Source organism: Symphalangus syndactylus, chromosome 12 (genome assembly GCF_028878055.3).
Source record: "Symphalangus syndactylus isolate Jambi chromosome 12, NHGRI_mSymSyn1-v2.1_pri, whole genome shotgun sequence".
NCBI classification, from domain to species: domain Eukaryota; kingdom Metazoa; phylum Chordata; class Mammalia; order Primates; family Hylobatidae; genus Symphalangus; species Symphalangus syndactylus.
Genome location: NC_072441.2, coordinates 67,033,291 through 67,057,227, shown reverse-complemented (window position 1 = coordinate 67,057,227; position 23,937 = coordinate 67,033,291). Strand labels below are relative to the sequence as shown.

General features: G+C 36.1%; 1 protein-coding gene across 4 annotated transcripts in view; it reads left to right on the top strand.

Moving 5' to 3' along the window:
* TRIM33 (tripartite motif containing 33) overlaps nt 1–23,332 on the top strand; it is a 125,579-nt gene extending 102,247 nt beyond the window's left edge. For 2 of the 4 annotated variants that reach the window (XM_063625812.1, XM_063625810.1), the window contains 9 exons: nt 5,526–5,658; nt 7,112–7,175; nt 9,058–9,217; nt 10,403–10,752; nt 13,274–13,397; nt 14,688–14,762; nt 16,522–16,674; nt 18,139–18,189; nt 18,269–23,332. In XM_063625812.1, coding sequence (XP_063481882.1) covers nt 5,526–5,658; nt 7,112–7,175; nt 9,058–9,217; nt 10,403–10,752; nt 13,274–13,397; nt 14,688–14,762; nt 16,522–16,674; nt 18,139–18,189; nt 18,269–18,481 — 1,323 coding nt within the window. In that variant the 3' untranslated portion in view covers nt 18,482–23,332. The remainder of the gene's footprint in view (nt 1–5,525; nt 5,659–7,111; nt 7,176–9,057; nt 9,218–10,402; nt 10,753–13,273; nt 13,398–14,687; nt 14,763–16,521; nt 16,675–18,138; nt 18,190–18,268) is intronic. The other 2 variants (XM_063625813.1, XM_063625811.1) reach the window with 1 other exon arrangement.
* The last annotated feature ends 605 nt before the right edge of the window (nt 23,333–23,937 follow it).

The window sequence follows — 23,937 nt, the reverse complement described above, 5'->3', positions numbered from 1 at the left end:
CTGGAGTGTAGTGGCGCAGTCTTGGCTCATTGCAGCCTCTGCCTCCTGGGCTCAAGCAATTCTTCTGCCTTAGCCTCCCGAGTAGCTGGGACTACAGGCATGCACCACCCCGCCTGGCTAATTTTTTGGATTTTTAATAGAGACGGGGTTTCACCATGTTGGCCAGGCTGGTCTTGAACTCCTGACCACAGGTGACCTGCCCACCTCAGCCTCCCAAAGTGCTGGGATTACAGGCGTGAGCCACCGCACCTGGCCGTGTGACAGTTTTCTAAACAGGGTCAAAACAGTGAGCTTATTGGTACAAATGGATGTGTATAGATGACAGTGAAAGAATAGAGGCAGAAGATTCTACATCTGCCTGTGGAAGTCAGAATAGACTTTATATGAGATAATCTTAAATTTGGACTTGAAAGATAAGTAGGCAAGTGTTAGCTAGTCGAGGTTAGTTAGAAGGCAGATATTCCAGATAGGAATTATGTATGCTGAAGCAACAAAGGGCATGAAAGGAGTGTGAGATTCAAAGCAGTTAGGTGTACTGTAGATGATAATTTCAAATCTGAGGTCAGATTTTGTGATTTTTCTTTTTTATGCTGACTTTGTCACTGTTTTATTTTAAGCTCTCTTAAACCTGGGTGCAGTGGCTCTGCCTGTAGTCCCAGCACTTTGAGGAGGCCAAGATAGGAAGAACACTTGAGGCCAGGAGTTTGAGACTAGCTTGGGCAACATAGCAAGACCTAGTCTCTACAAAAAAAATTAAAAATGAGCCTAGTTGCTTGGGAAGCTGAGGCAGGAGGATCCCTTTAGCCCAGGGGATCAAGGTTGCAGTGAGCCGTGATCGTGCCACTGCACCCCAGCCTGGGCAACAGAGTGAGACTGTGTCTCAAAAAAAAAAAAAAAAAAAAAAAATAGAGTCTACCTCATGGATGGATATGTTGGTAAGATTAAGTCTGGTGCCTGACGTATAAGTATTCAATAAATGTTAGTTGTTACGATTATTTTTCTCTTCCTCTTCTTCTTCACCAGCCATCATTATTAAAAAGTAAGCTTTGGGAGGAAGGACCGCTATTATGCTTTCGTATTATGCTTAATAGAAAAATTATAAACATTCATCCAAGTGTGTTGAGTACTTTGTACTTGTCTTGAGGAACAATAGGGATAAGAGAGACCTGCTGTCATAGAGTTTACAGGCCAGGAGAATGCAGACATTTATAGATTTTTTAAAACCCTACCTATAATAAATTGTATAGCATTACTCAAAGGGGAAATTATAAGGCATCAACCTAAGGTGCGTGTATACCAGAAGAACCCAGTAAAACACAGTGGGTTGTTAAAGCCGCTTTGAAACCTGGAAGCTGGGTAAGAGTTAGTAGGGAGATGTCAGCAGTAAATTTTATTAGGAAAAAGGGCAGAATTTCAAATCCCACAAGGTCTGAAGGAACTGGGCACTTTTGAAGAACAGAAAAAAGGCCAGTGAAGAACAGGAAAGAGAGAAGGGCCTAGTTCTATAGAGGAAAATGGAAACTGGATCAGGTAGGGCCTTCCTAAGCTGCATAAAGGATTTTGGATTTTATCCTAAACTCAATGAGAAACCATTTTTGAAGGGTTTTGGTGGGGTAGGAGCAGTGTACATGACCTATCAGATTTGCCTACTTTTTAAAGGCCCTTATGAGCCATATAAAACCATTGTAGCTTTTAAAAAAGGAAAAGGAAAAAAACAAAAATAGCTGCCTACCCCATTCTTTCACCTAACTAAATCCCAGCACTATAACCAATTGGTGTACATTCTTTCAGATTTTTCCCTAGGAATATGCAAACATGAATTTAAAAACGTGTGTGTGTGTGTGTGTGTGTGTGTGTGTGTGTGTGTGTGATTTATTTTGGTTTATTTTGTTTTGAGACAGGGTCTCACTCTTTTGCCGAGGCTGGAGTGCATGGAGTGTAGTGGTGCTCAAGGGATCCTTCTGTCTCAGTCTCCCCAGTAACAGGGACTACTGGCACACGCTACCATGCCTGGCTAATTTTTAAATTTTTCTTTTGTAGAGATGGGGTCTTGCTACTAATAGTTGACCAGGCTGGTTTTGAACTCCTAGTCTCAAGTGATCCTCTTATCTTGGTATCCTAAAGTGTTGTGATTACAGATATGAGCCAACCTGGCCATCCTGTAATTTTTTTAAGTAACAGAAAATGAGATTATACCACATGTACACAACTAGTGCTATAAATACTGTGTTGCAAGTTTTACATTTTTTTTTTACATGTTTGCTTTTGGACTTTCTCTTTTCTTTTTTCTTTTTTTTTTTTGAGATGGAGTTTCACTCTTGTTGCCCAGGCTGATGTGCAATGGCACAATCTCGACTCACCTCAACCTCTGCCTCCCGGGTTTAAATGATTCTCCTGCCTCAATCTCCCGAGTAGCTGGGATTACAGGCGTGCACCACCATGCACAGCTAATTTTGTATTTTTAATAGAGATGGGGTTTCTTCATGTTGGTCAGGCTGGTCTCAAACTCCCAACCTCAGGTGATCTGCTCACCTCGGCCTCCTGAAGTGCTGGGATTACAGGCATGAGCCACCGCACCCAGCCGCTTTTGGACTTTTTCATGTCAGTTCTTAGGGCTTTCTTGCGTTTTAATCCATATGGTATTCCATTTCATTGGCTGTTTTTTAGCCCTCTGTTGGTGAACTTTTGGTTTATCTCTCATATGTTGCTATTAAAAACAAAGCTGCATTTGTGAAAAGATGTTAACATCATTAGTCATTAGGAAAATGCAAGTTAAAACCACAGTGAATGTACCACGACATACTTTTTAGGATGGCTAAAATTAAATAGACTTAACATTAACCATAGCAAGTATCGGTGAGAATGTGGAGGAACTAGAACCTTCAAACACTGTTGGGATTGTAAAATGGTACAATCACTTTGAAAAAAGTTCAGCAGTTTCTTTAAAAGTTAAACGTGTATCTGTCATAATGATTCAGCCGTTCTGCTTTTATTTGCCAAAATAAAACAGGAAATATATCTATACAAAGATTCGTACTCAAATGTTTTTAGCAGCTTTTTTTGTAATAAGACAAAAACTGGAAACAACCCAAATGTCCACCTGCAGATAAATGGATAAACAAATTGTGTGTTCATATAATAGAATAGTAACTAACAGTGAAAAGGAATGAACTTGATCCAACAGCAAGAATAAATTTCAGTTATACTGAGTGAAAAAAATAGATGAAGAAAGCATACAGTATATAATTCAAATTATATAAAACTCTAGAAAAAAAAACTAAAGCTGAAGAAAGCAGATGAGTGGTTGGTTGAGGACAGGTTGTTTGAGAGAGGGATTGATTACCATGGGGCATGAGGAATCTTGGGGGTGATAGATAAGATCTGTCCACTATTCTTGATTTTGGTTTCCCAGTTGTAGACTATGTGAAAATGCATTAAACTTTCACATCAGATCCTACACTTTGAATATGTTTAGTTTATTGTACATCATTTATACTTTAATGTCATTTGTAAAAAGCTGCATTGAGGCACAATGAGCGTATAGTTTTAAACACATATTTCTGTAAGTGAAGTTGGTAGAAGTATAATTACTGGGCCAAAAGTAATTACACATTTAAATTTCACATAGATACTGAACAAATTGCTCTACAAAAAATATTGTGCCAGCTTATATATTTGAAAATGCCTATTTTTGCATTGTCTTCCCAATACTAGGTAAATTATTCATTCTTCCATCTTTTCCAGTGATGGATTAAAATGATATTATTGTTAATTTTATTTTCATTTCTTTGATTGGTGAAATTGGTTTTCTTATGTTCATTGATTATTTTTATTTCCTCTGTAAATTATCTTTGTCTTTAGGGAAATATCTTTGCTCATTTTCCTATTGGACTGTGTTTTTACTTTTAAATCATGAAAATTATATAATACTTATATTTCCATGTACTTATTCAGGGATGCTCAAAAAACATTGCTTTAATGAATAAATGAATTAATATCTTTCCAGTTAGACCTTTATGGTGACAAACCTTGTCTAGTGAAACCCACAGGTGAATGCTTCAGTTAGCACCTACCTGTTGGAGGTTATAATGACAACAGGGATGTCCTTTAACATATTTCCTGTTTGCCTCTTCCTGACCTGTTCATCCTCTACCCTTAGAGTTATCTTTCTAGCAAAAGATACAAATTGTAGGTGAGGAGTATAAAAAGGAGTGGAAATAGGTAACATGGGATTTTCATGTCAGTTTTGAATCATCTTCCCCCTTCTGTTTTTAGGTGGGATGCAGCCCCATTTTCATGTCTGGCCCATATTAGGTACTCCCCCCTCATAACAAATCTTCCAGTTGACTTGAGTTGCAGCTAGGGATTCACCTGTAGTCACAGCTTTACAAGTGCATACTTGGCCAACAGCTATGACCACAGGGTAACACAACTGCTATTGTCCTTTGATTCCCTCCAGCTAACCTACTGTCCACTCTCACCTTCAGCCCTTCATGTCTCTGGCATGGGTTTTGTGTTGTTTGTAATCCCAGTACTTTGGGAGGCTAAGGTGTGCAGACTGCTTGAGCTCAGGAGTTGGAGACCAACCTGGGCAATGTATCCCATCTCTCTAAAAAAAAATAAAAACACACAAAAATTAGCCAGGCGTGGTGGCACATGCTTGTAGTCCTAGCTATTCAGGAGGCTGAAATGGAGGGCATGGCTTGAGCCTGGGAGGTGGAGGTTGCAGTGAGTCAAGATGATGCCACTGCTCTTCAGCCTGGACAGCAGAGCCAGACCCTGTCTCAAAAATAAATAAAAGAAGAATATGACCATTTATTTTATGAAATAGTGTAAAATTTAAGGTAATATTCATACTTAAATCATTTTTTTTACTCTTTCTTACACATTTTCTCATTTAGTCATAGGAGTTCTGCAATATAGGTGGCATGTTTTAAAGATAGGTAACTGACGTTCAGTTTGAGAACCAGCCCAGAATCATAGTTATGGGTCTTCTGGCTTTATCATACTGCCTCTAAGTAAGGGAAAGGCTCATATGTACTATTGACTGTGCCTTTTTTTATGTAGTAAGGGGCCTTATGTGTCAAGCTAAGGGCTTTCTGTGGGCTATAAGAATTTTTCAGAGTTTTAGAGCTGGATACTAACATAATTACATTTCTATTTAAGTGAATGATTGTGGACATTGAAATGGAGGGATACTGGGGACAAGAATACTGATAAATAGGTCCTGCAGCAATTTTGAGAAACGGCAGAAGTGTCAGAGCATGTCAGCTATTTTCATAATAGAACATATAGGATTTGTTTTGCTCTGAGCACCTAGTTGTTTGTTGAATAATACAGTTTTATCCACATAAACTTTATACTGTGTGGGCCCTCAGGGGACCCTAAGGAAGCAATAATAAGGCTCAGCTTGATATTGGATAATCTGTTAGTTTATTAATAAACTGAGTATAAGCAGTGACATAAAATTAATAACTTCTCTGCTTTAATCAAAGCAAATTTGTCTTTATCTTCTTTCTCTTCAGTTGGAAGATGCTGGCTCAAGTAGTTTAGATAATCTACTAAGTAGATACATCTCAGGCAGTCACCTACCCCCACAGCCTACAAGCACCATGAATCCTTCTCCAGGTCCCTCTGCCCTTTCTCCGGGATCATCAGGTAAAGCAAACAGGGGTATTACCTTATTTTTTTAACACCTTAAAAAAAATGTCTCAGTATCTGTCTTAGTCAGAATTCTCCAGAAAAACAGAATACGTAGGAGATCTACTTGAAGAGAGAAAAGGAGATTGAGAGAGATTTATTTTAAGGAATTGGCTCGTGTGATTGTGGGTGTTGGCAGGGAGGTCAGGCAGGCTGGAGACCCAGGTAAGAGTATTGTTACAGTCTTGAGACAAAATTTCTTCTTTGGGGCATGAGGAGGTAGGGGAGAGAACAGGGCTCCGTCTTCTCTTCTCTCTTAAAAGGGCTTTACCTGATTGTATGAGGCCCACTTGCATTATGGAAGATAATCTACTTTTCTCAAAGTCAACTTATTTAAATGTTAATTAATCCCATCTAAAAAAAAAATGCCTTCACAGTACCATCTATACTGATGTTTGGCCAAACTGCTGGGTGTCATATCCTAGCCAAGTTGACACAATAACATATTTTTTTCTTGATTGTTCTTTGTAATTATTTTTGTTCAAATACTATTGGTACTCTTTCGGTAACTGAAGCCATATTAATGTATATCTGTAGTCTACACTATTTGGAACTCCAAGTTACTCAACCCTTAGTATATTCACAGTCTTTTATGGGTTTAATCTTATATTTTACAACACAGAGGGTCAGTTGAAGAGTTCTTTGGTTCCAAGTCAACTTTAAAACACTTTGTAAAATAATGAAACATTGAAAAATTATTAAAAAAAATAAGAGCTGAAGAAGGGCAGGTTAATTTTCAAACTGTAATTTTAAAATAAAAATTTTGCTGAAAACTATTAAAATAGCCATGATATGTAGCTCTCTTCCAAAATCCCAGTGGTTTTATTAACCCTATTACTCAGTGATTCAATTGGGACTCTTGAATACATGATTGAAGCAACTCCAAACAGGTTAACAGTCTTGAAGTGTTATTGAATGTATTTTTCTGATGTAAATTAAATGTTATTTCTTTCTTACTGAAACAGACCACCTACTTCTTTCTAGAGGAAGAACAGTTCACATGTAAATATGGATTTTCCATGAGATGCAACATTAACATATTTTTTAAATCACATAATTTTTAAGGTTTAATAAGAATTATTTCAGGACTTCTGAAAATAATTAATGGGAACCTAAGTAGAATATTTTATCCAATAACTTGTTGAGGGATGGCAGATAATGTTTTCTTGGTCTGTTTTGTTGACTGGATAGTGGTGCCCTGAGGAGGATTCTGAGGTGATGTCTGGACACAGCTGAGAGAAACTGGTTGATGTCTGCTAATGGTTACACATGCATCCCTGGCTTTGTGACTAGGTCTGATTTCCAATAATTTTTTAACTGGGTTATAATAATCTTGAGTTCTGTGACTGGTAGGTAGAATTCCAAATATTCTTACATGCATTGATACTCATTTTGACTTACTACTTTTTAGGTTTATCCAATTCTCACACACCTGTGAGACCCCCAAGTACTTCTAGTACTGGCAGTCGAGGCAGGTGAGTATTATGTTATTAATAATTATTTTTTCCTTTTTGTTAAGAAAAACAGCAAATATATATAATAAAAGTAGAATATTACAATGAACCCCTGTATACTTAACACCCAGCTTTAACAGTGATCAAATAATGGCCAACCTTGTTTCTTCTATACTTCTGCCAATTCCTTTCTGGTCTGAATTATTTTGAAACAAATCTCAGTCATTTCACTTGTGACTGTTTCAGTATGTATCACTTAATGAAAAGAACTTTAAAAATTTATAACCACAGAACCATGATCACACCTAAAAAAATTTAACAACTCATTCTTTAATATCAGTAGAGATCCAGTTAATATTTAGTGTTCCCAATTTTTGCAACAAATGCCTTTTTAAAAAAAACCGGATGATTTCTTTGAATCAGATGCAAATAAGCTCTATACATTGCCATCAGTTTGTTTACATCACTATCAATTTATTTGTTGTAAAAGTGTAGTTTCTCCTACAGTGTTTTCCCGATTTCTCCATCTTGTCATTTAAGTACATTGCCTCTTGTTTTTTTTGTCTATGTTGGTATTTAGGTCAAGAGGGTTGATCAGATTTAGGTTTGATTTGGGGAAAGGGAGAGCAAGAAGACTTGGTAGTGTAGTGGTAGTGTATACTTCCATCGGGGCGAATTATGCCTGGTTGGGGGTTTTTGTGATGGCAACTGTTAATAATCATTGTTTAGCTCTATTATTTTTCTGCTGGTTGAAATATTATATTTTAATTATTGTATCATTCTTTATTTCTTTAGAATATTTCTGTAAAGAGAAACTTTCTATCATCAACTATTGGGTTATAAGAAAAATAGGCCGGGCGTGGTGGCTCACGCTTGTAACCCCAGCACTTTGGGAGGCCGAGGCGGGCGGATCACGAGGTCAGGAGATCGAGACCACGGTGAAACCCCGTCTCTACTAAAAAATACAAAAAAATTAGCCGGGCGTGGTGGCGGGCGCCTGTAGTCCCAGCTACTCGGAGAGGCTGAGGCAGGAGAATGGCGTGAACCCGGGAGGCGGAGCTTGCAGTGAGCCGAGATTGCGCCACTGTACTCCAGCCTGGGCGACAGAGCGAGACTCCGTCTCAAAAAAAAAAAAAAAAAAAGAAAAATAGGATAAGTTCTTTCTGTTTATTTCCCTGCTTTTGTGGTAATGAATTGATTTCCAACACCCTCCAACAGTGACAATTTTATTGTTATTACCTTTATGGACTGAGATATTTAAACATACTTTATATCTTTTAATCCATTATATATGTTATGTATGTATGTATGTATATATTGAACACTTACATTATTCTATCTTTGGCCTGTCAGAGCTTTCTCAGGCTTGCTCCTTAGTCCTTTGGCTGTAATCACAGCAGTCTTTTTTAAGCTTCCGTGTTTCCTGTGAAACAGTGTTTCAGGTTCATTTTGTACATTTCTTGCTTCAGACTTGGAATCAGCCACTTTCCCAGGAAGTTCTGGTAGTGTTAGCAGGAAAGCAGGAAAATGGTGTTTGAGGATAATATTCTAGTACTAATAGCACTCATTGCTACTGAATTGCTCATTGTTTCTTAGGCCTTTTCAGTGGACAGAGCTAAGAAATAGGAGTGTGTGTGTGTGTGTGTGTGTGTGTGTGTGTGTGTGTAGATAGAAGTGCTTCAAACCATAAAATGTGTTTTTAGGGTCTTCTGAAAGTTGCTGCATAATTTTAAAGAGTTTTAAGCTAGGCTTTATACCACATTCCCCTTAACTACATTATGAGGTATCCTTCTATAAAGTTAATTGTCTGTTGTCTTCACTTTAGTGAACATTACTTTTCATATAATTGTTTTTATGCCATATAGTCAAACGTATGTGATCTTTATTTGTTGTTTCTTATTAGCTGTGGATCATCAGGAAGAACTGCTGAGAAGACAAGTCTTAGTTTCAAATCTGATCAGGTGAAGGTCAAGCAAGAACCTGGGACTGAAGATGAAATATGTAGCTTTTCAGGAGGTGTAAAACAAGAAAAAACAGAGGATGGCAGGAGGAGTGCTTGCATGGTAAGCTCCTACTGGGGTCTGACAGGGACTTAAAGACATCACTTCATTGATTCTTTCAGCTCTGAGTATATTAAGACTAAGTAGTGGTTCTAGAAACATTTATTTATTTTTGAAATTTCATGCCTGGCACAAGCCAGATATGTCTTTTTCTAACTCAACTTTTTTGTCTAAGAGTCAGCTGTAATTAATCAGAAAAGACTTAATTGTATTAAGTACTCATTTGAAATTATCTTTGAATTTGTATTTAGTCAATATTCTTCCCATGATGCTAAATCAGATTGTATCTTGTCCTGAAATTACTATTTCAATAGTCACATTGAATCTCAGGCCACAAAAGATCTTTGGGATTCTCCTGGACCTGTGAGCTCAGCATTAAGATTGCTGACAGAAAAGAAATTTATTGATCAGAGATTTGTGATAGGAAGATTGTCTTTTGGCTTATGTATTACTAATCATTCTGGAGTTCCCTTGAGTGGAACATTTTGTAAAATTTCTAATACAGAATGAAGGAAGGCCAAGCCCCTCTTGGTTTAAATATTTTGATTTTTGTTTTCTCTTTCTGACCGGGCTTCTTTTTGCTTTTTTATATGGTTGGCACATAGGAATTCATCTCAAGGTATTAGTATATTTAACACAGTATATATAGATTCAGAGAGCAAGAGATTCAGCCTTGGTTTTGGAGTACTGTTACCTCTTCATCCAGAACTTGGTTTAGAAAGTACCCCCATAAAAAAAAATGGGTACCAAGGGTGGTGAACGATTTCTTTTATGTTGTTGCAACCTTCCTACAATATAGTAGAATGATGGGTGAGCAGAAGAATATTATAGAATGCTTCTAAAATGCTATGCAAAAGATTCTGTATGTGAAAAGGAGTGTGCCATAATTAGCTCTCTCAAGGAAAAGTATAACCCTATGCTCACTTCCCAATCGATAGCTTAACAGTTTAATTAATTATTATCTGAGTGAGACATTATCAGAGGGGCAGACCCCTTAAAATCATATATGTTAGTGTGCCTGAATAATTTTGGGGTTATTGTCATTTCTTTATGGCACTATTGTGATCTATAAAATAAATTTGTTACATCAGTATATCTATATGCATATTCACATAACTTTTAAATACACATACGGCATACAATAAAGATTAAATGATTCTTCAAGAATTTGTCATCGTTTTGTTTTAGTTGAGCAGTCCTGAGAGTAGCTTGACACCGCCTCTCTCAACCAACCTGCATCTAGAAAGTGAGTTGGATGCATTGGCAAGCCTGGAAAACCATGTGAAAACTGAACCTGCAGATATGAATGAAAGCTGCAAACAGTCAGGGCTCAGCAGCCTTGTTAATGGAAAGTCCCCAATTCGAAGCCTCATGCACAGGTCGGCAAGGATTGGAGGAGATGGCAACAATAAAGATGATGACCCAAATGAAGACTGGTGTGCTGTCTGCCAAAATGGAGGAGATCTCTTGTGCTGCGAAAAATGTCCAAAGGTCTTTCATCTAACTTGTCATGTTCCAACACTACTTAGCTTTCCAAGGTACCAGTGAAATAATTGATTTTTGGTGTTGATTTTCATAAGCTAAAAATAAATAACAGAAGATTGTTCAGGGCACATGGCCTTCTAACCAGTGCATAGTATTTCTGTAAAACAAGGAGCCTGTTATTCTTTTGGTATTAGCTTCCAGAGAAACTAACAATAAAATATCTAAGATCTAAGTAGTACATTAATGTTAAAGAGTAGATTTCATCTCCTGGCCTTTAGTTTATATTCAGTATAAGGAAAATAGATAAAACTCTAAATTAAGAGGGGTCTAAAGTTACAAAACCTGTAGTCTGGTTCTAATTCTGTAGTAAGCTTGGGCAATTCACTAGTTATCAGGGATCAGTTTTTGCATCTACAAGTGGTAGGTTTTGGTTTAGAAGAGCTGTAGTTCTTCCCTTCCATTTAATATTTTATGTTCATGCAATCTCTTGTCTCTGATTTCAGAGACCATAAAATAGTAGAGTCATACTTGTTTTTTTCAGTCTTCTCCTTCCTCTCTTGTCCCCCAATTTCTTTTTAGCGAAAGTAAATCAGTATTCTTGGGGTAAACACAGCTTTTCTCTTGCTATAAATTTAAAAAAAAAAAAGATATATCTTCTCAAATTCCTGAGAAGCAGTAACTTTAATTGAATAATAGTGCCCTCTTTGAAAGCATCAACCTTTTGGATTAGAAAACTAGTAGATATTTAAACAGTGCCAGAATACTTTTCTGAAGAATTGTAATTTCTTACCTAAGTCTTTGGAGATAGTTATTTGCTAGAGATATAATAAGGACCTTCTTTTTCTTTACTCTTACTTAGAAAAGAAAAGCATTGGCACTTTGATCTTGAAATTAAGAATTTTCTTTGGGTAGTAATATTTACTGGAATGTCAGAATTTTGCCACTGAATGCCTTCTTTCAATGGCAAATGCTTTGAAAGGATTGTAAAATGTTGGCGCAAATTAGCCAGGCGTGGTAGCTCACACCTGTAATCCCAGCACTTTGGGAGGCTGAGGCAGGTGGAGCACTTGAGGTCAGGAGTTTGAGACCAGCCTGGCCAACATGGCAAAACCCCGTCTCTACTAAAAATACAAAACAAAACAAAACAAAACAAAAAAAACTTAGCTGGGCATTGTGGCATGCACCTTGTAGTCCCAGTTACTTGGAGAGCTGAGCCAGGAGAATTGCTTGAACCTGGGAAGCAGAGGTTGTCATGAGCCGAGATTGCCCCACTGCACTCTAGCCTGGGTGACAGAGCAAGACTCCGTCTCTAAAATAGAAAAACAAATAGATTGGTTAGTACAATCCCTAGATTTAGGATCTATGTATGTATCTCTCTATATATCTCCATATATCTATTTATATAGAGAGAGGGAGCAAATCATTTTAGAATTCATAGTTTGATAAGAAATCCTGATAAAAACAAAGTATATACTTGGCAGGGTTAAAAGATAGGAGGTAGCCGGGCACAGTGGCTCACGCCTGTAATCCCAGCACTTTGGGAGGCCAAAGCAGGTGGATCACTTGAGGCCAGGAGTTTGAGACCAGCCTGGCCACCATGGTGAAAAAACCCAATCTCTACTAAAAATACAAAAATTGGCCAGGCATGGTGGTGGGTGCCTGTAATCTCAGCACTTTGGGAGGCCGAGGTAGGCAGATCACCTGAGGTCAGGAGTTGCCTGGTCAACATGGTGAAACCCCATACAAATATTACAAAATAATACAAAAGTTAGTTGGGCATGGTAGCAGGCCCTTGTGATCCCAGCTACTTAGGAGGCTGAGGCATGAGAATCGCTTGAACTCAGGAGGCCGAGGTTGGAGTGAGCCAGGATCGTGCCACTGTACTCCAGCCTGGAGGACCGAGTGAAACTGTGTCCCAAAAAAAATACAAAAATCATCTGGTCATGATGGTGCACACCTGTAATCCCAGCTACTTAGGGGGGCTGGGGTACAAGAATCGCTTGAACCTGAGAGGCGGAGGTTGCAGTGAACCAAGATTATGCCACTGCACTCCAGCCTGGGCGAGGGGGAGATTCTGTCTCCAAAAAAAGGGAGGTATATATACATGTGCTTGTGCCTGCAGGTATGTGTGTGTGTGTTCTAGGTTTTGACCATGAAAAAAGAACTGATTTACTTGTGGTATTTTAATACATGCCAAAACAGTACAAGATACCTGAGAAACTCTGTAACCTGTGCTCTTCTTATTCATAAATAATGGTGATATTGGGACCTGAGAGAATTGGTCTTAGGCCTTATGCTGCAAGTACTGCTCATCACTACTAAGAGACCCCCCTTTTAATGCGGAGATGCCATTTTTATAATGCATTCCAGAAAGTAATCAATTGATGCATGACTAGGAAAGTTTAGAGGAGTTTTTATCACATGACTTCACCTGATGAGATTTCACAACTATAAAACCTCCCTTTTTTCAAAAAATTATTAAGAAAATAAACCAGGCCCCTGTCTAGGGAAGTAGCTTTTCTAGAGCAGGCTTTCTTACAATTATGTGGACTAATTGCCTATTTCCCTGTCTAGTGGGGACTGGATATGCACATTTTGTAGAGATATTGGAAAGCCAGAAGTTGAATATGATTGTGATAATTTGCAACATAGTAAGAAGGGGAAAACTGCGCAGGGATTAAGCCCCGTGGACCAAAGGGTAAGTGTCAAATAAGTTGATTTGTCACTGGGATTCAGTAGTTGTCTGCCTATACATACACCTTTTTTTTTTCTGTGTAGCATACACAAAACCTGATAACATTTAATTTTTAATCCTGTCATCTGATGGTATATTGATGATTTCTGGTCTTTTTTTCCTCTAACCCTGAACTACAGACCCTTCTATCCAGATTCCTCAAACTTAACATGTCCCAACTAAAATCTTAGTTTCTAATCCTCTCCTTCCAAACACAAAACCAAGCAAATAATGACATAAAAAACTGTATTCCTCCCCCAGTATTCCCTTTAACTGAATGATACCACCATTCATTTCTGTTGCTCAGGTTAGACACCTATTAGAAATGAAATAATAATAACTATAATACCATTTTCTTACCTTACATCATAATTTCTCATCTGGACTATTGTAATGATCTCTTAACTGCTCTCCCCGCTTCTGCTGTTGACCTTTATAGTTTGTTTTCTGTATTAAACAGTGTTCTTTTTTAAAAAGTGAACAAGTCTATCATTTCCTTGCTTAAAATCCTCTAATAGCTTCTCATCATATTAAAAATGGAAACTCTCTCCTTACTTTACTCAGATTTTTACCAATCTGGCCTGCAGTCTGATTCCCAAAGACAGAATCTTTTGCATTGTCGTGCAGTCATTAGAATTAAGTTTGGCTCTACTCTGGTGTATATACTGGTAAAAACCCTCATCCACTATCTGTGAAGACAAGATACATGTTTAGGGTATACAAACTTGTATTAAAAGAAGTTTAGATAAATAGAAGACTGTGAATGTAAAATGCATTTCAGTTTAATCATGATTGGGTAAAAAAATATTTTTGGAGTTAGATTGAGAAGGCCATTTTTATTTTGAACCTGACTGGAGTCATTTGAAGAAAAGGGATAATAACTTCCAACATTTGTCTTGCCTGTCTAAGGAATTACCATGAGGAGCAATAGTGATAATTTATTTACTTATTTATTACCAAGTAATTTATAAGTTTTTGCACAAAGTGTTAGATGTTGCTTTTGTGACTCCCTTCCATAAATTACCTTAGTTATCTTCCATTCTTATTTAAAGTAGAACAAAAGATAGTCTGAAAACAAAATGAGAAGCAAGGGAATTTTCTTTGGGTGTTTATGTTTAGTTGAGTATCTAGTAAACAGGGGGCTTGTGTTCAGTTTGTTGTAATCAAACTTTGTGGTGATATAGTTCTCATTCTCGAGAATGTTTTATTAGGAGAAAAATATTTCATGTGCTTTCCTTTCCTTGTTTGGGCCAGAAATGTGAACGTCTTCTGCTTTACCTCTATTGCCACGAATTAAGTATTGAATTCCAGGAGCCTGTTCCTGCTTCGGTGAGTTGCCTACCTTAGTAGCTCGGTGGGGAAGTCTCATAATACTTAAGAGTATGGGCTCTGGCGGCCGGGTGCGGTGGCTCACGCCTGTAATCCCAGCACTTTGGGAGGCCGAGGCGGGCGGATCACAAGGTCAGGAAATAGAGACCATGATGAAACCCTGTGTCTACTAAAAATACAAAAAAATTAGCTGGGCACGGTGGCGGGCGCCTGTAGTCCCAGCTACTCGGAGGCTGAGGCAGGAGAATGGCGTGAACCCGGGAGGCGGAGCTTGCAGTGAGCCAAGATTGCCCCACTGCACTCCAGCCTGGGCGACAGAGCGAGACTGTGTCTCAAAAAAAAAAAAAAAAAAGTATAGCCTTAGACTAAGCTTGTGTTACACCTCAGCCTTCTGGAATAAGATCTTCCACCTCTCTAAGACTCAAGTTTTCTGACATGATTTTTTTACCTCATTGGGTTGTCCTGAGGATTATATAAGATAAGCTATGTAAAATGTTTAGCATAGTCTGTAGTCATTGACTTTTGTAAGGAATAAAGGCTCTAAAATGCCACAATAAAAGGAAGATTAGAGGTGTTTGGTGCCTAATAAGTGGGGTAAGAATATTCTACACACATTTTATTGCTAGCCATCAGTTGTTGAATAGTACATTATTACATACCAGGCCTGTTAGAGAATATTAAATGGTAGTTGACTTGTTTACTGGGTAGTCTGAGAAATGAATTTTAAATCACAAAAGGTATAGACAGAAGGAAGATGTTTTGTACAAGCAGTAATCATCTGTTTCTGGAAAATTTGTCTCATCTTTAAGTGCAGGGATTTTAAAGTAGAAAATGACTTTCAAATGTTTTCTTTTTGTGGACTATTAAAGTAGCTTCTTGGCCGGGCATGGTGGCTCATGCCTGTAATCCCATCATTTTGGGAGGCCTGGCAGGCAGATCACCTGAGGTCAGGAGTTCAAGACCAGCCTGGCCAACATGGTGAAACCCCCTCTCTACTGAAGATACAAAAATGAGCTGGGCGTGGTAGTGCATACCTGTAATCCCAACTGCTAAGGAGGCTGAGGCAGGATAATTGCCAGGGGGTGGAGGTGGCAATGAGCCACAATCACGCCACTGCACTCAAGCCTGGGCGACAGAGCAAGACTCCATCTCAAAAATCAATTAGTCAATCAATCAATAAAATAGCTTCTGTAACTTTACTTTTATCCCAAGGGTAGAAATTTTTTGCCAGGGTTGGGGTCAGAATTCCCTAGCGTGAACACTAAATGGTTAATAAAGTTAGTAAATTTTTCTTACGTTCTAATAGTCTTCCTCTGTTACTAAGTGAAGACTTCGTGATGTAAATGATATTCCCTGTGATGTTTTCCAAAACACATCATATTCTAATTGTAACATTAATATACTTTGTAAATTTTTTTCTTTAAAAAAAAAGAAAAACTCTTAAGGAGTCATAAAATTCTGGTAAGTCAAATGTTGCCTCAAGGCAACTGGTTGGTTACCCTTGCTAATTGCTTTCTTTCCAAATCTTATTATTAAAAGTAGGACTTTGGGGACTTGGACTAACCATGAAGATTGGCACATATGCTGCATAAGATTTGGTTTTCATGAAGATGTAAAGTACACACGTCTATACTCAAAATTTGCAAGCAGCTGGCTCTGTAATAATTTTTTTCCCTAAATTTAATACGCTATGCATTTTCAAATTAAACAGTTTGGCATTTTTGGAGAATTCTTATTTGCCATTATGTGCTTATTTTAGATACCAAACTACTATAAAATTATAAAGAAACCAATGGATTTATCCACCGTGAAAAAGAAGCTTCAGAAAAAACATTCCCAACACTACCAAATCCCAGATGACTTTGTGGCCGATGTCCGTTTGATCTTCAAGAACTGTGAAAGGTTTAATGAAGTATGTTAACTTCCAACCTATAGAGTCTTGATTTGTTAGTTTTTGTTTGTTTCCTTGTTTTATTTTTTCTGCTGACTTTAATTTTATTAAAATTGTTTTTTCTGCTAAAGTCCTGTCAAAAGTAACATCTGATTTTATTAACAGCTCCAGTGAAGAAAATTTACTGTGTGTGATTTGGAGTATATACTTAAATATAATAAATTAAGAATATTATCAAATATCCTTTTCTAAATGAGTTGAGAATTGGCATAAGTATGGAAAGTACTGTCAGTAGTTAAGTATATTTTGTGGAGTATGATTATAAACAGCTTACATTTTGGGTACTGTTAAGAAAGTATCTGTACCCATGTCCTTGCATTTTATTATTGACAACATAAATGTAGAACCTTAAAATAACAAACTAATCTCTGGTGACCCATCTTGAATAGTAGCCCAGAGTGTATAATACTAAGTTTTCTTATTTCAGCAGTGTGACTTTCATTAATTTTGGTTATGTTTTTTGGTTTGGGGAGTTTTTTGTTTTTTTGTTTTTTTTTTTTTTTTGAGGGTAAGGTTGAGTTAGCCATGCCTTGAGAAGAAATGTATTATATACCTGTTTCAGGGAAATTGTTTTTATTAGGGATAAAATCGATTCTATTATTGTTATGGAAGAGTTTCATTATAGGAGAAGAACATGGAATTTAATGAGAATCCACAAAATCTTTTAAAAGATTAATACTAAAGTCTCTTTATTGCTGATGTAATTTGGTTGCCATATGATTATTACTAAAATAAATCACACTGGATCCTGTAATGTATTCCTATAGCTGCCTCTGGAAGCATCCAGATGGCATTTTAAAATTAAAAACAAAACAAAATCCTTATAAGGTGAAAATTCTAAGTCACCTTTATAGCAGTATGACACAGAGTATATTAGTAAAATCTCACTAGTTTGAAGTTATATTTAGAAACTATAGTCCCAAATTCTGTCTTATTTTTCAGTGCAGTTAAATTATTTTCAAATAAATATGCTTTCATGAACTATAGTTGATAAGAAGACCCATGTTACCTGCCTCAGTAATAGTTAGATAGTTTATGATTAACATATTGCTATACAGATAGAATTTTTATTAAGTGGTTTGTTGAAAGTTTGTCAGTTTTTTAAAGCAACGTTTCTTATATAATTAGCTTCACAAATACTTTTCTCTTGAATAGATTGATGTGTTCAGACCAATTCCTATTCAGATTGACCTTGATAATTCAAAATAAGACAATTACTGAGGTTTCACAGTAGCTTTAGTAACAGGGCTTTGTAAAGAAAATGGTTCCATGTTCTGTAGAATTTTAGAAAAGCACTTTATCTGGTTGTAGCAATTTGTTCTCCCTAGTATGGCTGACTTTTCGTCGCCAATCCTATGCAGTCTCATAACTTTAGAAAGGATTATAATTTCCCTTTTTTTTTTTTGACTCTGGTATCCTTTTTAGATGATGAAAGTTGTTCAAGTTTATGCAGACACACAAGAGATTAATTTGAAGGTAAGCTTTTCAGACCATGCAAACTTGGTGAAGGAATATGCATTACCAATAGGTGAATATTCCTATCTTTTGCTTGCAGGCTGATTCAGAAGTAGCTCAGGCAGGGAAAGCAGTTGCATTGTACTTTGAAGATAAACTCACAGAGATCTACTCAGACAGGACCTTCGCACCTTTGCCAGAGTTTGAGCAGGAAGAGGATGATGGTGAGGTAACTGAGGACTCTGATGAAGACTTTATACAGCCCCGCAGAAAACGCCTAAAGTCAGATGAGAGACCAGTACATATAAAGTAAAATGACATGGATTTAAATCAATTGTTTAAAAAAAAAAAAAGAAAAAAAAAGAAAACCCAGAAAACTTTAAAGTGTTGCTGGAATATCCTGCCTACAGTGGGCACCTCCTTGAAGAAGCTGATAGCTTTTACACAGTATTAGATTGAAATAATGGACAGAAACACATTCTTGTCAAGAAAGGGGGAGAGAACTCTTTGTAACTTTAAAAGCAAAAGTGAAATGATTTGAGGATTTTTGTTCTAATGAGGATGATTCTCTGATTGTTAGAAATGGCAAATGATGATTGTGTGCTATTGATTGGTGCAGGATACTTGGTGTACGAGTAAATACTTGAGGCTCGTGTCACTTGATAAATTTTCTTTTTGGACTAGGTCACACAGTTATTAAAACAACTTTTAACCCTCCCCCTTCACACACATACATATCAGGTTGTTTTCTAGTTAAAAACCCAAGTAGCTCAGATTCTACTTTAATGTCAGTGCAGATTTGCATTGAATCATGCCATTATATTTTTTCTCATTTTTATGCTGTTGGGTCTTAGTTTTAAAATTGATATAAAGAACAAAGCAGTGGTTTTATTTTCTACTCATACTTAGGGTTTAGGAAACACGACCACTAGTTATCATTTAATCAACTTCAATGGTCTACTGAAACAAAAATGGTAACTTTTCATTAGTGGATTATTTAGAGTTATAGTAGTCGTTTCCAGAAAACACTTCCTCACAATTGTACTTCCCAATCAAATCATGTGATCATACAGTTATTCCCATGAAAGGCAGAATGTTTGTTTCAAAATTAATCTAGTTTTCTGTACATTTAAATTTGAGAAGGTGACAACTGGCTCTCTTCCAGTCTTCCTTCATGTCAGTTTTCTGATAGACCACTATTGGCAAACAGTATCTGTCAACTACCAAATGTGTAAAATTTTCTGTATTTCACTTTGTCTTATTTGTAAATAGTGAACTAAAACTTTTGGCAGATCAGCAACATTTGCTGAGCCTGTTTTTTAAGCTAATGTGTATTCTTACTAATGTTCCTATCAAGAATGGATTTGTAATATATGCTGTCTATTTCTAATGTTCACATTCATATTTTGAGGTTCTATCTTATTTTAATAGAGAACAGACTTCTCAAAAAATCTTCAGAAGCAGCTTATTACTGAAATATCGAAATATTGAAATAAACCCGGTGGGGTTAGATTACTCATCTGTCCACCAAGTGGGACATTTGCATGGACTGGGGGCTTAAAGGACTTAGAAGAGACCTGTAAGTAAATCCTGAAAATGAGCCAATCCCCACTTGAATGGTTACTGGAGTAAACCCACCTTTACCACCCCAATTACAGCACCCGAGGCCGATAAACCAACTTGGCTCTGGTTCATTTTTCTTTTCTTCATTTGTGATGCTCAGATTCAAAATGTGTGTTCTGCACTGTTACAGGCTTCTCTTTTGTTTGATTAAAGATTTTAGTCCTACTTTTGTATGGACACATTAGAATATTCAGAGACCAAAATAGAAGAATTTGCCATTAGATATTTTTCAGAAGTCAGCAGATTTGTGGCAAATCGTTTATTTGCCTTTTTAAAAATTCAGTTTAAGCAGTTCAGAGAGTAGACTACTCAGAAAATTATTTCACGTAATTGTCTAAGAGGTCAATATTTTTTAGTGCATATTGAATCAAATAAAGTGCTCTAAAGAAATTATTATACAAATTCCTTTGGGTTGTTTTTCTTTTCTTAACAAGGGGTGGGGGTAAACAGGAATATGATTTAGGCTTTCTGGTTGTGTATTTAAAGAGTATTGATTTTATTATTGCTATTGATTTACTTTATTCCTGGCTTCCTTTTCACTTTTCTTTCAATTTTTTAAAAATAATTTAAGCCTTTGAAAATATACCAAACTGTTGAAACGTTTTACTCAAATTTTAAATTCCTAAAAAAGTTTTTTAATAAGAGGGAGAAAATTATTTAAAAATACTTATGCCTATGCCTATTTCCCTCTTTTTTCACAAAATCCATGATTTCAGTTTGTAAGTAGACATATATCTAAGGGCACATTTTTGGAAAGTGAGGAATAGCAGCAGTATAACTTCATTTTGTCAGGCCTTTGAATTTTAATATTTTGTATTGCTCTTCAAATGGATCCTTTTAAAAAAATTGTAGATAATGAGTCATAAATAGATTCTGCCAACTGAGGGGAGAAACACATTTTAAGTAAATATTTTTCAGTATTTGGGGCCTTAAAAAATAATTGTGCTCCCTTAAAATTACATGTTAGGTAGAGTTTTTAGGTTTTTTTGGTTTTAATTTAAGATTGGTTAAAGCAATTTAAAAGCCACTTTTTTGTCAAAATTTAATAGCCTCCACTTCTGTTAAGATAATTTATACTGCTGAGGAATTACTGTTAATAGCTATCAACATGCCACCATTAAATTAAGGTATTCATTTTAGATTTTTTATTAAAGCTTTTTTCTTGCACACTGATCGTTGTGTTTCTAAGATGATTTTTTCAGCTCTAATATACCTATGGTTAAAAAGTATAAAAACTTAAATTGATATTTGGATACATGTTTTCCTATTAGTTTATGTTTTAAAAAGACAAAATTGAATATCTGTCAGTCCCTGAAGGCAGTTTGTTTTTATACCCTCTCACATTTGTATTTGTTGTTTAAATGGCAGTATTTTAGAAGATTTGGAGAAAAGTCCACATAATAATGTTTTCTTAAAAGCTTTTAAAGTTTTTGCTGTACTTCAATTTACTTCTTCCATCAGAAAACTAAGAACAAAGTATTGCTCAGTCTGTTCCGCTGACCTAAATTTGTGTTTTCAGCACTTGGCTCAGCCAATTCACTGAGTGAAGGAATTGCTTTATAAGGCAAAGCATGTGAAAGTTCTAAAGTGTGGTTAGATTGTAGGTCGTGCTCTATATGGAAACATCAAACCATTACTACAGAGAAATGATAAGGCATTGGATCCACTATTGAAGTTATTATTTTTGGATCAACAAGTTGGTACTTTCTGACTTCTGTATCTTAACATAAGGGAATTTTAGGTAATGCTAAGTCAGTTGTCTCATTTTTTGTGATAACAAGTTTTGGAATTTTTAGTTAATTGAAATAAGTAATGCTTTTAAATAGAAGTAAAAGGTTTATAAGTGTGCAAATTGTAGATTTATCAATTACCTCAGCAGGTATCCTGCCATGTAATTATTAGTGATTAGTGTTAATAAGATAATAGATTCAGGTCTTCCAACTATGCCCTTGGATTGTGGCCTACCGTATGTTATTAAATGGTCTCTTACTATCCAAAATGGGAGTAGATGCTGTGGCCCCGTCTCCCTTGGCTTTTACATCCCATACCCACCCCCATTCATGTACAACATGTGAAATATAAAAATCTCATTTCTTGTCAAAATCAGCACTGCTTATTTGCATACTCATCATCAGATCAGTGAGTAGTTTTATAAAAAATCCACGCACCCAACTCCCTTAGTTAAAACAGATTCTTAATTCATACCATGAATTCTTAATTTCTGTACCATCTATGTTAATGATCTGCTGAAGGTGACTCAAGATTTTCAAGGTGTAATACAGTTTGATCATGTACCGGACCTGGATATTTAATTTTTTTTTTCTCACAGTTAATCTCCTCCTTGATAAAGCAATAACACTGCTTTAAGTCTGTTGCCTAATAGCATGTCAGAATCCTATCCTGGATGGTGATTTTATAGGAAAGTTTGTATGCATATCACCCAGTCTATCTTTTAAAAATTAAGAAATTTAAATGTATGCTGGAAGTAATGACAATATATTGTGGCATTTTATTTTAAAAATTGGGGAAAGTTGCATATTTTTTTAAAAGTAAGTGTTTGAGTAAAAAAATTGAAGGTACTTTTTTAAGGAAAAAAATTTATATGCCACAGTTTACATAGACATTTCAGATTCAACACGTACTCTTGAATATAATGGTTTCTTTTACTTGGTCAAAATGCATGTATAGCATTTCTTTCATCTTAGTTCCTTGTGTTTGCCTATGTGGTCCTTTATATATTTTTTATTGTATCGGAGAAACAAAACTATCTTCAAAAATAAGTTAATTTGGATATATTTGTCATATCAAACTACAAAATGTACAAAGTTAAGTTTAGCCCTTTTCTAGAAAGTGATCTTTAAAATTAAAAATGTTCCTCTTTTACATTCACCAAATTTATATGTGTGGGAAGGCACCAAAATGATTTTGTAAGTGCCACTGCAATATTCCCTTTCAAGTGTGGCCTAAATTTCAATCTTAAGGATAGAATGCATGTCTGCTCCTGGTTCTGAAAAATGTAGGCATCTACTACATTTTAAAACACAGTGAAACATATAGATAAGCCTATAAAAAAGGTTTGTGCAATTTGAAAGCCTGTTAATTTTTTATGTAGACATACCTACACACGAAAGGGTTAAATTCACAGCCTTACTAGTTCCTTGCTTCCAGTATTTCAATTGGTCTCCTCCCCTCATTATTATTATTACTACTAGTACTATTATTTTTGCACATAGTTAACTGCCCTTCAATATGATTCTTAAAAAGTGCTGTTTCTGTGGTATCGTATTCTCTAAATAATCATATTTAATTTTTTAAAACAAGGTTGCAGTTTCTAATTGTTTCGTTCCTGTGTTTTTGCTGGTGTGTAATAAAAGCAAGTTTTTTCTTTTCATGGTTATTTAATACATTAGCTGCCTGTAAATAATTCTTGTTATAATGCTCTGGAATGTGTTGTAGAAGTTGTATTAGATTAGTTTTAAACCCTTGTTTGAAAGCCACATTGTTTTGGTTATTTCTATTAAATTAGAAAATTGAAAAAGTTTTCAAATGAATTTCTTTTTTTCTTCTTCTGTGAGTTGAAACGTAATCATAGTTTTAAATCATTTTAAAAATTTACACTATGTGCCAGGCACCAAAGATACAGTAGTGAACAAGATATAGTCGTTGCCTTCACAGACTTTAGACTCTGTGTTAGAGTAATCAATGTTATGATAGGGATTAACAGAATATAATTGTAATGCGTAGGAAAGGATCTAACCCAAACTTTTTTGCCAGGAAAGCAATTTCTTTCACTCATAAAAGGACAGTGGACAAGGCAAAGAGTGAAACGAGAATACAACATGTAGAAGACTGAGTGAGAGAGAACATGTATGTATTCCAGGAACTGAAAAGTTAATTAACTGAAAGTTAATCTGAAACAGTGTAAGTTGGAGTGGTAAAATACTACACTCAGAAATGAGCAGAGCCCTCTTCAAGCAGAGAGTCTTGTAAGTTATATTAAAGGGTTTGGGAATTATGCTGAGGCCAACAAGGAGTCCTTGAAGAATTTTAAGCAAGGTGGGGACTGGAGGGGTGAAATAATCAGATTTGCCTTTTTGAAAGGTCATTGTAGCAGTAAAGAATGAGTTCTGCAGAATATTAGAGGTA